This window comes from Symphodus melops (genome assembly GCF_947650265.1).
Source record: "Symphodus melops genome assembly, chromosome: 7".
In the NCBI taxonomy this organism is placed as follows: Eukaryota; Metazoa; Chordata; class Actinopteri; order Labriformes; family Labridae; genus Symphodus; species Symphodus melops.
In genome coordinates this window covers 11,913,482-11,930,467 of record NC_136697.1, presented here as the reverse complement: position 1 = coordinate 11,930,467, position 16,986 = coordinate 11,913,482, and the positions used below count along the sequence as shown (strand labels likewise).

Sequence of the window (16,986 nt, the reverse complement as noted above, 5' to 3'; positions counted from 1 at the left end):
AGACTTTCAGCCTAGCAATAGTCCAGATATGTCTTTGACCTCTTATTGTCATTTCTGAATGAATCAAAGGAAATACACCCTTTAACATTAATTTGAAAACTTCACATATTGGCAGGCAGAGCCAGCTATCTCTTTGTTCTTTATGCTAAGCTATGCTACATGGCTGCCAGCTGTATCTTTATTTATGATGTACAGGCATGAGAATAGCATCAATCTGCTAACTGAGCTCTTGACAAACCGCTGCTCTAAATGGGACTTCATACTGAAGTTTTTGTTCACAAGGGGGCGACAAAATCAAAAACAAACTGAACGATTATCTCAGGAGCTTTAAATCACTCTGTTTTGTATTAACAGTGTGATGAAATATTTATTACTACCACATCCAAGTTATCCCTATCCTACTTAGAGGTCCTGAATACTGTAGCACAAACTGATGGCTTTTAATCCAGATTTTAAAAAAAACCTATGATTGTAAAATTCAGACCTCCCTGATGTTTTTCTTTTAAACATCCTGTTTTTAAGGTTTGATTCAATATATATATATATATATATATTTTTTTTTTAAATCTGATCAAATAGCTTTAAACAATTGGGGCCAGGTAGGTTCAGTTTGCAGATTTTACATATTGGAAGCTTGAAACGCTTTTATTGATTGGTCAAAAATGATCAAATTTGGGTGGAAACATTGGGACATTCATCGTGTTGATCGGAAGATGGAAGTTAAGTCAATGTGTTGTCAAAAGGACAACCAGTGAAATTATCTCTCAGATGATCAGCACTCATTTATCTGAACTGACAAAAAAAAAGAAGATGTCAGTGTGAAGGAGTTCTGTTTAAGCTGAAACATATGACATGAGCTTTGAAGATGTACTTACATTTCTGTAACGTTAGTCCTTGCCTCGTGCACTTGGCCACAGAGTAATTGTCAAACCACCACTCTCTTTTTTCCACACAGTCGAATTCCCTTTCCTCTCCCTCGTTCATATACACTTGTCCGACTGAAACTAACAGCGAATGTGCATCCGTATCCACAAGACAAAAGGCAGCTGAACAAAAAGAAAACAAAAAATTATTTTCTTCAAACTCTCCACCATACAAACATGTACCAGACTCTTATAATAGACGTGTTTATACCTCTGCAGGTGGGTTTTTTGGACCATGTGCCATCGTTGTAACACAGCACAGTCTCTGGACCCTGTAGTTTGTAAAAACTATTGCAGCTGTACTTCAAAAAGGATTCGTTCGATTCCACAACTTCACCGTCAGTAACAATGGGGTAAGTGCCACAGTTTTTGACTAAGAAACAAAAGTGAAAAGATAAAGATAGACGGATGGTTTATACTTCATTGATCCCAAACTTTGACAGTGTTATAGCAGCAAGCTATCAAAGCATCTAAAAATAAATAACCAGCAAATGAACTCCAACACTGGAAGAAAGGTCTTCTTCTTAAAATACAAGGTATTTTATGCATTTGTTGCTATGTCATCCAAAATGGCCTATAGTACTTTACACAATTGTTAGTCTAGAGGCCCTTTCATTTTCCATTTTGAACAATTTAAACGTTTTCTAATTTAAACCTACCAGCCACAGGCCGGGCCACACTGCCAGCTGATGGAGTGTTTCCCCCACCTGCAGAATCACCCTGTGCAGTACCTGGTCTGCTGCCTGAAAGGAATTAACATCATTTGAGAAATGCTGTATTTACATGTAATTCAACTTTGTACAGGACAGATACATGCACAAACTTATTTTTTATCTCATACAGTGTATGTCTGTTACCTACCTCCACCTGCAGGTTGTGTTCTGTCTGAAGATGTGTGTCCTGCACCTCCTCCACTACCTGGTCTGCTTCCTCTGACTGAGAGTAAAACAAAAGAGAGAGAGAGAGAGAGAGAGAGAGAGAGAGAGAGAGTGAGTGAGTGAGTGAGTGAGTGAGAGAGAGAGAGAGAGAGAGAGAGATCAATTGTAGCGTATGCTTATATTTTGTATAATAAAATGTTTTAAATGTTTCTATTTCTGATGGGAGCAGTATTTTAAATCTTTGGGCCGTCAACTAAGAAAGGACTAGCCAAATGCTGTGTTGCACTTTGCTGGTCTACAGTCTCATAAATAAGTATAATAGTTCCCCTGCTAAAGCTGCTTACACTTTAAGGTCATGGTGCAATGCTGGGAAAGTAACACACAGTGAGTTCAGCAGTGTGGACAATAAAAATGAATGAAGATAGAAGAAAGGACCCTGTGCTAGCACCACGGGGCGAGTTATCCTCGACAAGTTGTGAGCGGTTTTGAAGTTTTGTCCATTTTAGCACATAGTTCACTTACTGCACGTTGGTCCTTCAGTCCAGTTTCCAGATATGCAGATGATTAATTTTCTGCTTTCTGCTCCCTCCATTGAGTATCCATCTTCACATTCGTATTTTACTTTGGAATCTGCAGCAAACACCGCCTGATATCTCTGACCAACAATGACTGCATGGGGGATTTGAGGGGGTTCACCACATGCAAGATCACTCTCTGTAAAGAATAAAAAATAAACATTAGCAGGAACAGGAAAAGACGGCCATATTGATGATTCCATGGCTGCAGCTGATGACGTTGGTTTGATCTGTTATTGGTTTCACCAATTTAAAAACATTTAACTTTAAGAACAGCCTGGAGAAGACTCAGACCTGGACCCCTGAGACATTTGACAATGCTTTGACAGTATTTATTTCAACTACTATTACAGATATTGAAATCAACATATAAATCTACTTTAAATGTGCTTGTAAAATTGGGCGTGGCCATTTTTCCACCAAGGAGTAGATTTTTTGAAAAAAAAAAAAAAAAAAAGGTTGCAATGGAGTCCTGAAGAACCCCAAGTTTGACCCCTCTCAAGCTACCTGAAGCAGACGTTAGCATTTTCAATTGTTCACCTGTAAGGTTCCATGCAGGTGATGAGCAGCTCTCACAGATTTGGATTTAAATCTTTTTACATGTGTCACAAGACACCTTTATGAACACTTTGAAGAAATCTGTGACGGGAATTTATTTGCAGATTTTTGTGATATTCCCTGACTACTTGGTTGACTGGAGGAACATACTCACTCTCACAGACAGGCACAGAGGCCCAGGTTCCATTCAAACAAATGGCTGTTGCGTCCCATTTTTTCAGTTCATATCCCTTGTCACATGTTACCCGTATTTTCTCGCCCTCCATATACCAACTGTGTTCTGTGTACTCTGCATTGGGGATTGTTGGAGGAAGGCAGGCAGTTACGTCTGTGGAAACAAACAAACACATTTCCTTTACACACGTTAATATGACTTTCTCAGTATGAAGGATCCCCACCACCACCACACGTAATAAATATATGCTGAAGATGTTTCACTTGTCAACTCCTCAAAAGTTCTTTTGTGCAGCTTAGAAAAGCTACACTACACACAGACATCTATGTCTCTGATTGGATATGAGTGATTCTATGAGTGCTAATATATAGCACAGCAGCAACCCGACTGTTTTCCCAGAACTCCACCTCAGCGCAGACGACCAAAACAACTGTCATCAGACTCTTTAACATACAGATTAACACACAAGACATACAGTTGCTGCTCGGCTGAGACGTTTGGACACACAGAGTGTTGCAAAGAGGTTTGCTGCTTGACAATACTGAAGATCCATTCAAGCTTTGATACTTTTGCATGTTAGCCAATTTAATTAATATATAAATGCAGCTTGTAGATCGAGTGTATAGAAGGGATATCACACTTGCAGTTGTGCCATTGAACTAAATATCAGCACACTGTCATGTCACTGCTTTCAGCACTCTCACTGTGGTCTCAAGCAACAGGGAGTCGAGCTGATATTCAGAACAACAGCACCCCTCTCTTGTGATATATCGTTTACAATAAAACAATTAAATGTAAAACATACTTCATAAATTACTATAGAAAAAAACAAACAAAAAGTAACTCCTAAAACAGTCAGCAGCTGGCACATCAGACTTAGAGCTCAAACCTGTTGGATTTAAGAGGAGCAGCATTCTCGTGTAGGGATGCCACTTTGATGCTGGAACTTCATTTGATTATCTTGAATAATCTGAAAATGATTTCCTTCGATTTTAATTGACATACTTCAGTTTCTCTTGTGTGAGTAAAGACAATTAATGGCATCATTAAGAAGAATGCAGAAGGTTTTGTGCCAACTCAAACATATTCAGACAACCCAACAGAGATATTCATAAATGTCTTACTGATACATTGTGGTTCAGGAATCCATTTTCCATTCTGACATGTGCTTGTAGCCCACCAACCCTCCACAGCGGGTTTACGTCCATTATCACAAGCATACTTTAGTGGTGTATTATGAGTATACGTTTCTTGTTCAGGGACAACATAACCACCATCCAGGAGGGGAGCAGCACAAGGCTGAGCTGCACTTTGAGCTGAAACACAACATTATGCACAAATGAGAAGTATATTTAACAAATGCAAGACACTCCAAGGGATAAAGTTGAACGTTCTTACCGTACAGTCCTTGGAACCAAACCAGGAGAACACAATGGAGATATCTCACACACATTTTGTCAAGAAGTGAAATACTTTGACAAAGCAGTGCCTACAAGCCAGTTCACAAGTAGACCAGTTAATAATTATCAGGGGCATTTTTCCAAACATGTTAAGAAACAGTCAACATTACACTGCTTTGCTGACGTCACACTATTGCTCGGAAGTCAGCACTAAAAAGTCCAAATCCAAGCAATTTGGCTCAAGTATTTTGCTCAATCTTGGTTCCTGAAAATGTACAAACAGATCAATAATGTGGACAGATGTTGCATCATTTGCTGTCTAATGTTTATTTCCACTTCAGTCAAATGTCCCCACTTTTCTACGTCTTGCATTGCAATGACAAAAGTTCTACCAAAATACTGCTATAGCTCCTTCACCTGTTCAGTTTTTCAGTTCTCAAAGAATATCCCTGAGACTGTATAGATACTGGAGATCAAACTTATTGTCCAGCCTGCTGTGGTCAGTGATCGGCATTATGTGAGAACACAGTCACTTAAAGGACCTGCTTTCTCCAACTGCATTAACTATTTAAAGCAGTCACACACAGAAGTCAAATACTTTTCATCACATTTCTACTTATGATACTGCATCATTACTGTAATTTTAAATGATCTGTTATTATGTTTGTTGATATGTGATGGTTATTTTTTTCTTCTTATGTACGTCCTTCTGTCTCTCTCTATCTGCCCATCTCTTTCTTTCTTGCCCTGCCCTGTCGCACTGTCTGGCTTTTCACCACCCAATCTGTTCCTACTCAACAATTTTTCTAGCTAGAAGAAATTGAGGGAAATGGACACGTTTTATCTTCATAAAAAAGTAACAAATCTAACTCCATATAATGTTAAGATGAAGGCTTAAAGTTGAAATATTCAAAAACAAACATTTTTACTGGTCGATCTTAGTTCCTACCCTCACTGTTGACCATCAAATGATCAGCAAATCTACATGTGTTCATTGTATAGAAATAAACATCTAAGCATCTTGTGAAGCTGTGTCAGTTTCTCGGTTTTGTGTTTGTATATTATATCCTGCTTGGTCTGTCTGTCTGCTTCTCTGCATCTATCTCCCTCACTCTGCCTCCCTTTTTATCCCTCTTTCTCACCACCGAGTATCGGCAGATGGCTGTTCATCAATGAGTGTGATCTGTCTCGAGGTTTCTGCAAAGAGAGGATTTTTTTCTTTCCACTGTTTCCATGTGTGGTGTCATGGTAGATTAATGTTGGGTCTCTATAATAATATAATAAAGAATACGATCAAGTCGTTCCCTAATATGTTGTGATTTAAGATCACATTATTGTTTTGTTTCAGGGATATTGAAAACAAAAACAAAACCTATAATAGTGTTCCATCTAGGCTGTTGGTCCCTTGTGCATAGTTTATTATGAGTCCCAGCTCTGACTATTACTGCTGGATGCACAAGAGCTCTGCAGCATCTCAATCAGTCCTGAGCCCGGGCCTTCTCTTGTCAAAGACCTTTTGAGTTTCCATGGTAAACAAAAGGTGAGGTTTAAATAATTGCTTAAATGATGGTGGATTGTGATACCATTTCATGCGTATCATCACGAGAAGAAGACAGTAAGCTATATATTGAGATTATAGTACGCCACATAAACTTTATTTTGTAACGTAATGTTAGTACCACATTCAGAGTTAGTATCATCACGAAAAAGCAGACTGTTACAAAATCAGCATGACCAATAAATGTTTCTATTTTTTTTTTTAAGACAAAATTAAGTTTTTTAACATGTATTACAACTTAATGTTTTCTGATGGAGATATTTCCGTAGCCAACTTGGCTTTTGTCCACACTCCCCGATGTCCTGCAGTTGCTCCTCTGCTGTTCTAGCATTGTCTCTGGTTAGAAAACACACAGTTGGTTATAATGTTTACCAGGTATTATTGAACCTGACATTTCTGAGGTTAATACAAATAAATGTAATCAGATACACCATACACAAACATGTATTGATTATTATGTAATCTTTTAAATCTTTGAAGTGAATAAAAAATGGACACTTACATAGCGATGATAATACTCTTCGCAACCTAAAAAACAAAGCAATTTTTTTTTTTTAATACAGTGGAAAATGAAGGAATGTTTCAATACATGCTTTTGTAAACATAACGATGAGCATGGTCTCGTTACCTGCTCTTTTGTTAATGTTAACAGACAAATAGTAAGGTCCTTTACCTGCTTCTGTAAAGTGTCTCGAGATAACATCTGTTATGAATTGACGCTATACAAATAAAGATTGATTGATAAAGATTTACAGAAATTATGTTACTGAAGTCTAAATTTACTTATTCACAAGTACAAGAGGATAAAAAGACTTCATTATCATACAGAACTAAAAGGGAATATATATCATATATATATAGAATTTATATATATATATATATATATATATATATAGAACTTTTTCATGTGTGTGTGTGTCTGTATATATATATATATATATATATATATATATATATATATATATATAATTTTTTAATCTTTTACTTTAATTGGTTTTGCACTCTGTTATATGAGCATGAACACAGACATAGGCCCAAGCGTCTATCTAGATATCAGAATGATTTTTTTTTTGGGCCTGATGATGAGAAATTTAGGATTATTTTTGGTTGAACCATGAAAACACAATATCTTTATTGAGTGTGTTAGTGTGAATTTTGATTATTACACACAGTTATATGGGACTAACTGAAAGATACAGGGGCCATGCTTATGCTAATTAAGAAACATTTCACTTAGTGTGGCTATTTATGTTTCTGTATTAGTTGGACAACAGTGGACTTCTATAATATGTTAATTCAGCGCAGTCACTACCTATTATATAAAGTTAATGTAAAGTTATATAAAGTTTCATTCAGTGAGAGTAAATTAAAAAATTGCAAGCATATCCACTAAATACATAGTTAATTTAATAATCATTTAATAAACACATTTTATTCTCTCTTTGTAGTTTGGATTGTTTTTTAGTCAACATTTTAAAAAGTTCAACAGTTAAATGGAACTAAATCAACTTTGATCCTTTAGATTAAAATGTGTGTAAAACTGATAAAAAAAGCTGAAACTAAAAGCATTGGGGGAGAAAAGATGGTATGTACTTACATGGGGTATAGGTTATTTTTCCCTGAGTGCATGTAAAAATGCTGTAGTAAATTGAGTAACAGGATATAGACTTCGACTCTCCTTCCTTGATATATTCTTTTCCAGTTTTCCTCATCCCCATCTGATAATACTGAGCAAGATCCACGACACAGAAAGCATCTGTACAAGAAAAAACCATATTAAAAAAAGAAAATTTGTTCTGTCAACATATCCTATAGACCTTTATAAAGAAATAGATTTGTTTATACCTTTGCAGGTGGGAAGCTCTGACCAATTGCCATCGTTGTAACACACCACCGTGTCTGGTCCCACTAGTGTGTAATACGCATTACATTTATACTTCAAATACATAAGCTCTGTTTGCACGACATCACCGTTTGAAATAACTCCGGGGACTCCACATTCGCTGACTGAAATTAAAACAGGGGATCATTATTATGGTCAAAGTTTCACCGTAAAGTGAATATTGTTCACATCACAGAACCACTTAAGATGTTGAATGCTGCTCTGTTGGGCTGCTCTGTTGTTTACCTAAAGCCTTATCCTTGTAAATGTGTTTTTTCTTCATGTATCTCTCCAACTTTGAGTGCTATGAAAGTGTTCATGTTATAACATATTATGGTAATGTTTGTGTTGAAGAATCAACATGTTTTAGTTGCTCAAAAGCTTGCTGGAGGTTTAAAATGGAGAAGTGTGTAAAGTTAGCAAAGCAGTACAGAACAGTTCAATTGGCATAGCAATGGGTGGAACAACGTAATGAATGGAATATTGTGTAAAACATCAAGAGATTGATTGATTTACCTGGTATGCCAGCAGGCTTACTGTCTTTATCATTCAACCCAGAGGTGGTAGAAGATCATGTAAAAGAGAACAGATATGCAAAACACATAAAATTAATTATCATCTTTTTTCTGGTTCTTTTTTTCTCAGTCAGAGTACATACACAATATTGATCTTTTTGAAAATCTACTGCTGTAACACCACCATTTTCAAGTTAGAGATCAATAAAGTAAATCTATCTATCATTCTATAATGATTTTAACTCTATATTTAAAACAGCAACCATACATTCCTCAGTGATACAGAGGGTACCTACCTCCAGTCACAGGTTGTGTACCACTGCCCGTGGATGTAGTACCTTCAACTGTAGATCCACCATGTCCAACATGTCCACTTCCTCTGCCTTAGTTAAAACATTTAAATCATCAGATACTCAGTCCATACATAGTCATTTTAATGCTATTTCATCCATCAATCCATTTTCTATTTGCTAACTAAGCAGCGATAACTTGGCCACAATGCTGTAACTTTAATCCAACTTTGCAACTTTCATCCATGATTCTGTTGGTTAGTATAACAATAAGATTATAAAATCTAGACTTTGGGATGTGTCTTGAAAAAACATTTATAATTTGTTTTAGGGGGCGGCAATAGCTCAGTCCGTAGGGACTTGGGTTGGGAACCGGAGGGTTGCTAGTTCAAGCGGACCAAATTATGGAAGTTGGTCTAGTAGCTGGAGACCACTTCTCGAGCAATGCTAAGGTGCCCTTGAGCAAGGCACCAACCCCCACCAGCTCAGGGGGTTCTTCCATTGGGAGCAGCTGCTGAATTCTGACATCTCTCCATTATGTCTACAGGTACTGCTGGTGCATGTGTGTGAAGCATGTCTCTACAACAACAGAGTCCAAACCACAATTTCTTCTCAAGGATTAATAAAGTAATAAGTATATAAAATAAAAATAATGAATTGGTGCTACACAAAGATATAGACACACAAAGTTTGATTGATTGACTGTTTGATTAATTGATCAACTACCCCCAGCTCAAGGACAGTGTTGGACTGTGGATCCATAGGTAAGTTCAAAGCTTTTCTTTGTAGCTCAACTCGTTCTTGGAAACAAATATGTCCATTCATTTTAGTTTTCGCTTGGAGGTCGGGGACAGTGCCTCTGGACTGGCAGACCGGGGCGGTGGCCCTCTTTTCAAGAAGGGGGATCGGAAGGTGTGTTCCAACTACCGGGGAATCACACTCCTCAGCCTCCCTGGGAAAGTCTATTCCAGGGTACTGGAGAGGAGGATCCGGCCGTTAGTCGAACCTCGGATCCAAGAGGAACAATGCGTTTTTTGTCCTGGCTGCGGAACACTGGACCATCTCTACACTCTCCAGCGGGTGCTTGAGGGTTCATGGGAGTTCGCCCAACCAGTCCACATGTGCCTTGTGGATCTGGAGAAAGCGTTTGACCATGTCCCTTGTGGCGCCCTGTGGGGGATGCTCCGAGAGTATGCGGTTCGGGGCCCTTTGCTAAGGACCTGTTCCCGGTGCGCGTTGGCCTCCAGCAGGACTGCCCTTTGTTACCGGTCGATCTTCGTTCCTACCCTCACCTATGGTCATGAGCTTTGGGTCATGACCGAAAGAATGAGATCCCCTATACATGCGGCCGAAATGGGCTTCCTCCGTAGGGTGGCTGGGTGCACCCTTAGAGATAGGGTGAGGAGCTCGGTCTCCAGGGAGGAGCTCGTAGTAGAGCTGCTACTCCTTCACATTGAGAGGAGTCAGTTGAGGTGGTTCGGGCATCTGTTCCTGTTGCCACCTGGACGCCTCCCGAGGGAAGTGTTCCGGGCATGTCCCTCCGAGGGGGAGGCCTCGGGGTCGACCCAGGACACGCGGGAGAGACAATGTCAATGTTGGGAACGTCTCAGGGTCCCACTGGAAGAGCTGGAGGAGGTGTCTGGGGTGAGGGAAGTCTCTGCGGTGAGGGAAGTCTCTGCTTAGACTGCTGCCCCCGCGACCCGGCCCCGGATAAGCAGTAGAAAATGGATGGATGAATGGATTTCAACCTAACTCATGTATAAGGTCCAAGAAAGTTTGACTACCTGCTTAAAGCAGTAACTGACTCCTGAAACAGAGGGTGAAATCTCCCAAATTGTGGGCTCATATTTGGAGGTTCATTGTTTCACCCTAACAGCTTTACATTCATCTGGAAAACATAATAGGGTTTTGCTGAAGCTACTATTTAGTGAAGCCAAAAGATTATCTAATAAAAAAAACAAAAAAAAAAAACAGAATAAATGCAATTCTAAGGTCCCTAAACTGACATCCACCTAACTAGGCAATGTTTCACTGCAGTTCAGTGCAAGTCAGTGTATAACATTTCAAATTCCAGCATAACAAACTACATCAAACAGAGAATGAGCACAGATGAATGGATGGATGAGTGATGAGGTTAAATGCCATGCAATCTTGAAGGGTTACGGCCACATACAATAAATTATTGTAATATATAACCTACCACCACCCACAGGTCGTGTCCCACCTCCTGTGGACGTAGTATGTCCTCCAGCAGTTCCTCCAACTGTAGATCCACTACCTTGTTAAAATTAAAAAAAGGCTTCAGATATACAGTACGTAAATGGACCGTGTATCTGTTCATCTATTTGGATTCATACTCAAGGTAATTATATTACATTTTTAATCCATTTTATTTGCAAACTGGGGCCAGGTGTCAGAGTCAGCAGGTTTGATAACTTAATCCATCAACATTATGTACGCTAAAGAGAGATTACATTAACGGATATCCCAATTACAATCTAAAATTGATCAATTAAATTACCTCCACCCACAGTTTGTGTCCCACTGCCAGCAGATGTGGTGACCTCTGCTGAGCCTTCATGTCTAGTATTTTGGCTGGTCCGTCTGCCTAAATGTAAAAACATCAGTTGTTAAAGTGAAAAATCAAGAGACTTTACAAAACGGATTATACTGTTGATAAATGCAGTAAAATGTACATATAATGGATTTATGATTTCTACAGTATTTTCATGGTACAGTGACAATCTTTGATGGTTTTTAAGATTTGGTTTGATAGTTGCTGCACTGGATCATTTTCAATAGTTCAATAGTTTTGTTTTTTAAGTCATCATTATTATTATTATTATTATTATTATTATTATTATTATTAGTATGTCAAATTATTTCTGCACATCTTGGCACACAGTTCACTTACTGCACGTTGGGCCTTCAGTCCAGTTTCCAGATATGCAGATGATTAATTTTCTGCTTTCTGTTCCCTCCATTGAGTATCCATCTTCACATTCATATTTTACTCTGGAATCTGCAGCAAACACCCCCTGATATCTCTGACCAACAATGACTGCATGGGGAATTTGAGGGGGTTCACCACATGCAAGATCACTCCCTGTAAAAACAAACAAACAAAACAAGCAAAAAACAAGCACATTACAGAAGGTGGTAGCTAAAACAAATGGCTTATTAGTGAGCTCATGGTTAGAGAATTTAAATCTAAGATATTTTTTTTTAGACTGTGTCATTAATATGGACAGTAATAATCCGACAGACTTACTCTCACAGACAGGGACAGAAGTCCAGGTTCCATTTGAACAAATGGCGGTGGCGTCCCTGTTTTTCAGTTCATATCCCTTGTCACATGTTATTCTAATTGTGTTTCCTGGGTTATACCAACCACTTGGTTCTTTATTGAATTTTGCGTTGGTTATCTCAGGTGGAAGGCAGTCCTCTTCGTCTGAGAGTGAAAGAAAGAAATGATAACACATTTTGAACATGGTTGCATTGTGTTGTAACTGTAGCATTGTTTACACTGTGTATGTCTCTGCATGCGTATTATTTAAATGGATTCATTTCAGTAAAACATGTCTTTGCATAACCTGCTGCTTAACTTGAATGTATGATCCATTGCCTTTACTGTGGATTTATTATTAAACATTTTTGAGGATAACAAAACATGTCATTCTTATTGTGCATTTGTAGTGCTATAGCTTAAATATATAGTGAAAAATAAATTTAAGATAAATGACAACTGTTGATTAGCAATTAAGCCAGCTTGGAGTTTCATGAATGTGTAGACGCTAGCTAACACTTCTAGCAGTAGGTCCTCTTATCACTCAGAGAAAATATTCACATCTGTAATCTAACTACTAGTTGATCACCACATCTCAAGTTACACAGAGTTCCTGGGAGTCAAACTGTGTTGTGTATTTACTGATATATAATAAATTGTCCTGCTTGTCAACCATGACCTCAGTGATTATTTGGATGAATATTACAGACAGAGGCTGAATTTGTTGCTTATTCATGCACATATAAAGCTCATCACAGAAGAGTTTCATGAAGAAATGTAATAACATTCGCTAAAAGAATCAGTTTCTGTCTAAAGTTTCATATATTGACAGATTTATGATGTTATGGGGTCATTACAAACAGCTTAACATGGCAAGCACTTTTACAGGCGTGTCTCATTTAAACAAACACTTACTTATACAGTGTGGTTCAGGAGACCATACCCCGTTTTGACACGTGCTTATTGCCCACCATCCCTCCACTGCTGGTTTACGTCCACTATCACAGGCGTAAGTAATCTTAATTTCATGAGCATATGTTTCTTGTACAGGGACAAGATAACCACCATCAAGGCCTGGAGCATCACAGGGCTGAGCTGCACTTTGAGCTTAAAAAAAAGAAAAAAGAAAGCGTGACACTTACATACTTAAAAAAACAAACAAACATGTAAATGTAAGGTGAGAGAGTTGTTGAGTTGAATGTTCTTACCATGCAGTGCTCCTGGAAGGCTGATAAGAATAACAAACCAGACATATCTCACGTACATTTTGCCAGGAGTAAAAATTTTGGAGAGAAGAGCTCATTTCAAATGAGAACAAGTTAATGATTGTTGAGGGCAATTCCCCAAAAAGGTAAGAAATATAGAGTAAACAGTCTCTGTATCTGGGACTCTGACACCCCTCCTTACTCCGAGCCCACAAACTGATTAAATTAAACAAACATCGTAGACACACTCAACGGTCTCATCATATTGTGAAAGTAAGTCATGACATATAAAGATAGTTAAGATACCGTGATCAACATTTAAGGAATACGTTGATCACATTATATCCATGTTGTGCTATAATCATACAAAACATTTGAACTTAGAAGAATAGCAAATACTTAGAATAATAAAATAAACGTGATTAAAGTCTTTTAGTTTCAACTTAAATTTAAAAAATGTTACAGGTAAAACATTCAGCAAACATTGCAGCAGTTTTGTGGTTTGTCCATGTTTGTTAAACTAAAACAGAGATTTATTTGTTTAGAGTCCAGATTTCCAAATGATTTCCCGGACTGCTGTGATCAGAGGTCAGTGTCATAAATTACCAAACACAACAAGAGCAAAGGTCAGCCTGCAGTAACACAGGGGAACTGTGACTTGTAGATGATTTGATTGGCACAGCACAGTAGGACCATCCTTTGTCTTGTGCATTTAAATTTTAAATTGTTTAAAACAGTTTCTGTTGCAGGCATCAAGTGGAACTTGTGCTTTGGCTTCATTTCTCAGGCTATTTTGTTTAAGTTTCGTCAAACAGACAGTCACACTTTGTCCAATGCCTCAAAACACTTTCAATGAATATGTGATTTAGAGAGACTTTGCGTTTCAACCTTTATTTTTGGTTATTGTTAATTTACAGCTTTGAAAGTTTGCGTGGGCAACCTGCTGTTGTTTTTCTCCAGTCGATGCTTCAACTTAGAGCCCGAGGTTTAGTCAATGTTTTTGTTTTTTTGGGCAATTGGTTTAAATTGAGATCATTTTAATTTTGTCTGTTGGCCTTGCAGTTTTACTTGCTCCAGCTCTTTTCATTGCATTTTTGTAGTTAATTATTCCACTTTGCACTTTGGTTTGGGCATCTTGAATCTGATCAAGTGTTTTAAAGAAGTGAAAAGTAATATCTAAAATAAAGAACACATGCATTTGTTTCTTCAAGGCTTTATTGTCTATTTCCATTTAATGCCTCAAAGAAAAACCTTCCATCTGTTGCCTGCTCTAGCACAACACCAACAAAGAAGAAACAGAACATTTAAACAGCCATGAGATGTGTTGATCCGTCAGAAACTGAGCTAGGAACAGACTGCCTGACTGCGATCGTCATACCGAGTACTTTTTCTGTAGTATTAACATACATGTATGTACATTCAGACCACAAACACCCCAACAACAAAAAATAAGTGTAAATGAAATCTTGTGTCTGCACTGAGAGACATTTTGCCGTTTCCTCTCAATCTAAACAGAGTTAAACTCACAGACAATAACTTGACAAAAAAAGCAATCCTCCTCATCCCAAGACCTCTTTATGTTGCCTTCAATCAGCTAAATTGGTTCCACGGTATGTTTTTATATAAAACATTTTGGTATTTTTGGTAACTACATGAAATCATTAGAAAACAATGACAACAAAAACAAAAATGTCCTCTTCACTGTCCACCACCAGGCCCATAGGAGTTTAAGAGAAGGTGAGGAAGTGTGCAGGATCTTCTGTTCTCTTCCTCCTGTTAAAATGTTGGAGGATGTGACGGCAGCTCTTATGAGAGGAGCTACATCGGCAGGACGACGACCCAGGAGATTTGGAAGGTTGCTGAATTCAATCGTAGGACTTTTGGGGATGGACGCTGTGGACCGGGCTCAGAACCTGAGGTGAGATTTGTGTTTGACCATGTATCTGATGAACGAGAAAGAGGAGGCAGAAAGGTAGGTTAGAGCAAATTGAATCATATTTCTTTATAACTTTAATATGACGAGCATCAAAGTAGACTGCAGTAGTATGTATGTTAACAAGCACAAGAGTAAAGGCAGACCTGTCCAGGGTTTCCCAAAAGCGCAGGAAGACAGGCCGGTCCAGATGGCGTCGATGGCGGCTCAGCTCCAGCACTGTTACGTCCCACTTCTGCACGTTTGGGTCGATCTTGGCCTCATCGTACTTCAGATGAAAGGCTCGGACTAGAAGGGAAACAGGCACGCACAATTAAAACAGATAAGCGTTGGTTGACAGCGCCTCCGTCTTTGAGACGTGTTGGAAATTAAACACTTAGAGGACTGATCATAACTTCATTATATTCATCACACAGTATTACAGCCAGGTTTACATTCTTTGCAAACACGAGCTGATGCCTGGATTCAAAAATGGTATTTCTTAAAAAAACAAAAAAAACACACCACTGTTGTGTTTGACTCACTTTTGGCGAAAATGTCGACAGGAGATCCATCAGGCAGCAGCCACGGCCAGCCTTTAAACTGCCAGGCAGGACCCTGCACAAACACGGCCACCACTCGATCCCTGCAGCACAAAACATCCACGTTGTTAAGAAAAGAAAAAATGAGATCTCTGCAGGTTACAAAACAAAGAACTGTGAGGTCGTGAGAAAACTTCCAAAGTGGCATTAGATGACATTCAGAGCTTCATAATGCAGCTCTACATTAATAAATAATGTTCAAATATTCTATTCCCTCTCGCTTATTATTTTTTCAGATACTCTGCACGTTGATACTTTAATTAACAATGGAGGGAGATTGTGTATGAAAATGTGGCGTCCAGGTCAGGTACAGACGGAGGATGAGGTCTGCCTCTGCTCTACAGTTTGTTTAGCACTGATGGAGTGACGAATGAAAGAGTGTTTTCTACGTGTCCCTCTTACATTTTGGAACTCTAAACATGTCTCCCAGAGGGCAGAAGTTAGGAGGGTACGAGGCACTGAACAAAGCAGCCATGATGCTTCACTGACGCTCTGAGCAGCTTCCATTAGAGACAAAATCAAGTCAACAAGAACCTCAAAAGGCCACTGCTCAGTATTCAGCCCTGATAATAAAAGTCACCAGTGCACATTTTAACACAGTCAAAATAATATCCATAATATTAACCAACATACACGAGAGAGTAAGTGCAGACTGTTCTCAACACAAACTGACTAAAAGCCCAGTTTAGGAGTCTTCTCTTTTTGAATCAGACATTTTGACATCACAAATCCCAGCTGAAGTCCCGATGTAAAAACCCAACGAGGGCTGGTGAAGGTTTTGAGGTTGATAGCAGTCAGCCACAGGAAGTCAAGCTAACATTACCAGTTAATATTACTGGTGTTTGGATTAACGTGTCAGCGTTGTCATGTTAAGGTGGGGATTGAGGGACTTCTCTCTGCACAATTTGATGGTTCTTCTCGACTCTGCAAACAGGAGGCACAACGTGAATCTGAACTGATGTTGTGAACAAACGGAAGAAGAAAAAAAAAACAGTTTCAACCACAGCGACCATACTAATCAACAGAGAGAGAGAGAGAGAGAGAGAGAGAGAGAGAGAGAGGAGAGAGAGAGAGAGAGAGAGAGAGAGAGAGAGAGAGAGAGAGAGAGAGAGAGAGAGAGAGAGAGGAGAGGAGAGAGCGAGAGAGAGAGAGATGAGAGAGAGAGAGAGAGAGAGAGAGAGGAGAGGAGAGAGGAGAGAGAGAGAGAGAGAGAGAGAGAGAGAGAGA

General features: G+C 38.8%; 2 protein-coding genes across 2 annotated transcripts in view; both read right to left on the bottom strand.

Annotated features, from left to right (window-relative positions):
• Window positions 1-594: 594 nt before the first annotated feature.
• Window positions 595-13,330, bottom strand: LOC306827310 (complement receptor type 2-like). The gene is made up of 14 exons (XM_079349021.1): window positions 13,249-13,330; window positions 12,956-13,147; window positions 12,026-12,205; window positions 11,669-11,860; window positions 11,276-11,362; window positions 10,955-11,032; window positions 8,761-8,847; window positions 8,466-8,489; window positions 7,913-8,074; window positions 7,665-7,823; window positions 1,785-1,859; window positions 1,583-1,666; window positions 1,135-1,296; window positions 595-1,046 (listed from the first exon to the last, which is right to left on the bottom strand). Exons 1-14 carry the CDS (start codon window positions 13,304-13,306, stop codon window positions 814-816), a joined length of 1,773 nt encoding a protein of 590 aa, XP_079205147.1. The 5' UTR covers window positions 13,307-13,330; the 3' UTR covers window positions 595-813.
• A 1,112-nt stretch (window positions 13,331-14,442) lies between these two features.
• The window catches only part of cdc73 (cell division cycle 73, Paf1/RNA polymerase II complex component, homolog), a 26,614-nt gene continuing 24,070 nt past the window's right edge, over window positions 14,443-16,986 (bottom strand). Inside the window, exons 15-17 of the mRNA XM_079349153.1 lie at window positions 15,703-15,803; window positions 15,325-15,466; window positions 14,443-15,188 (exon numbers count right to left, since the gene is read on the bottom strand). Coding sequence (XP_079205279.1) covers window positions 15,152-15,188; window positions 15,325-15,466; window positions 15,703-15,803 — 280 coding nt within the window. The 3' untranslated portion in view covers window positions 14,443-15,151. The remainder of the gene's footprint in view (window positions 15,189-15,324; window positions 15,467-15,702; window positions 15,804-16,986) is intronic.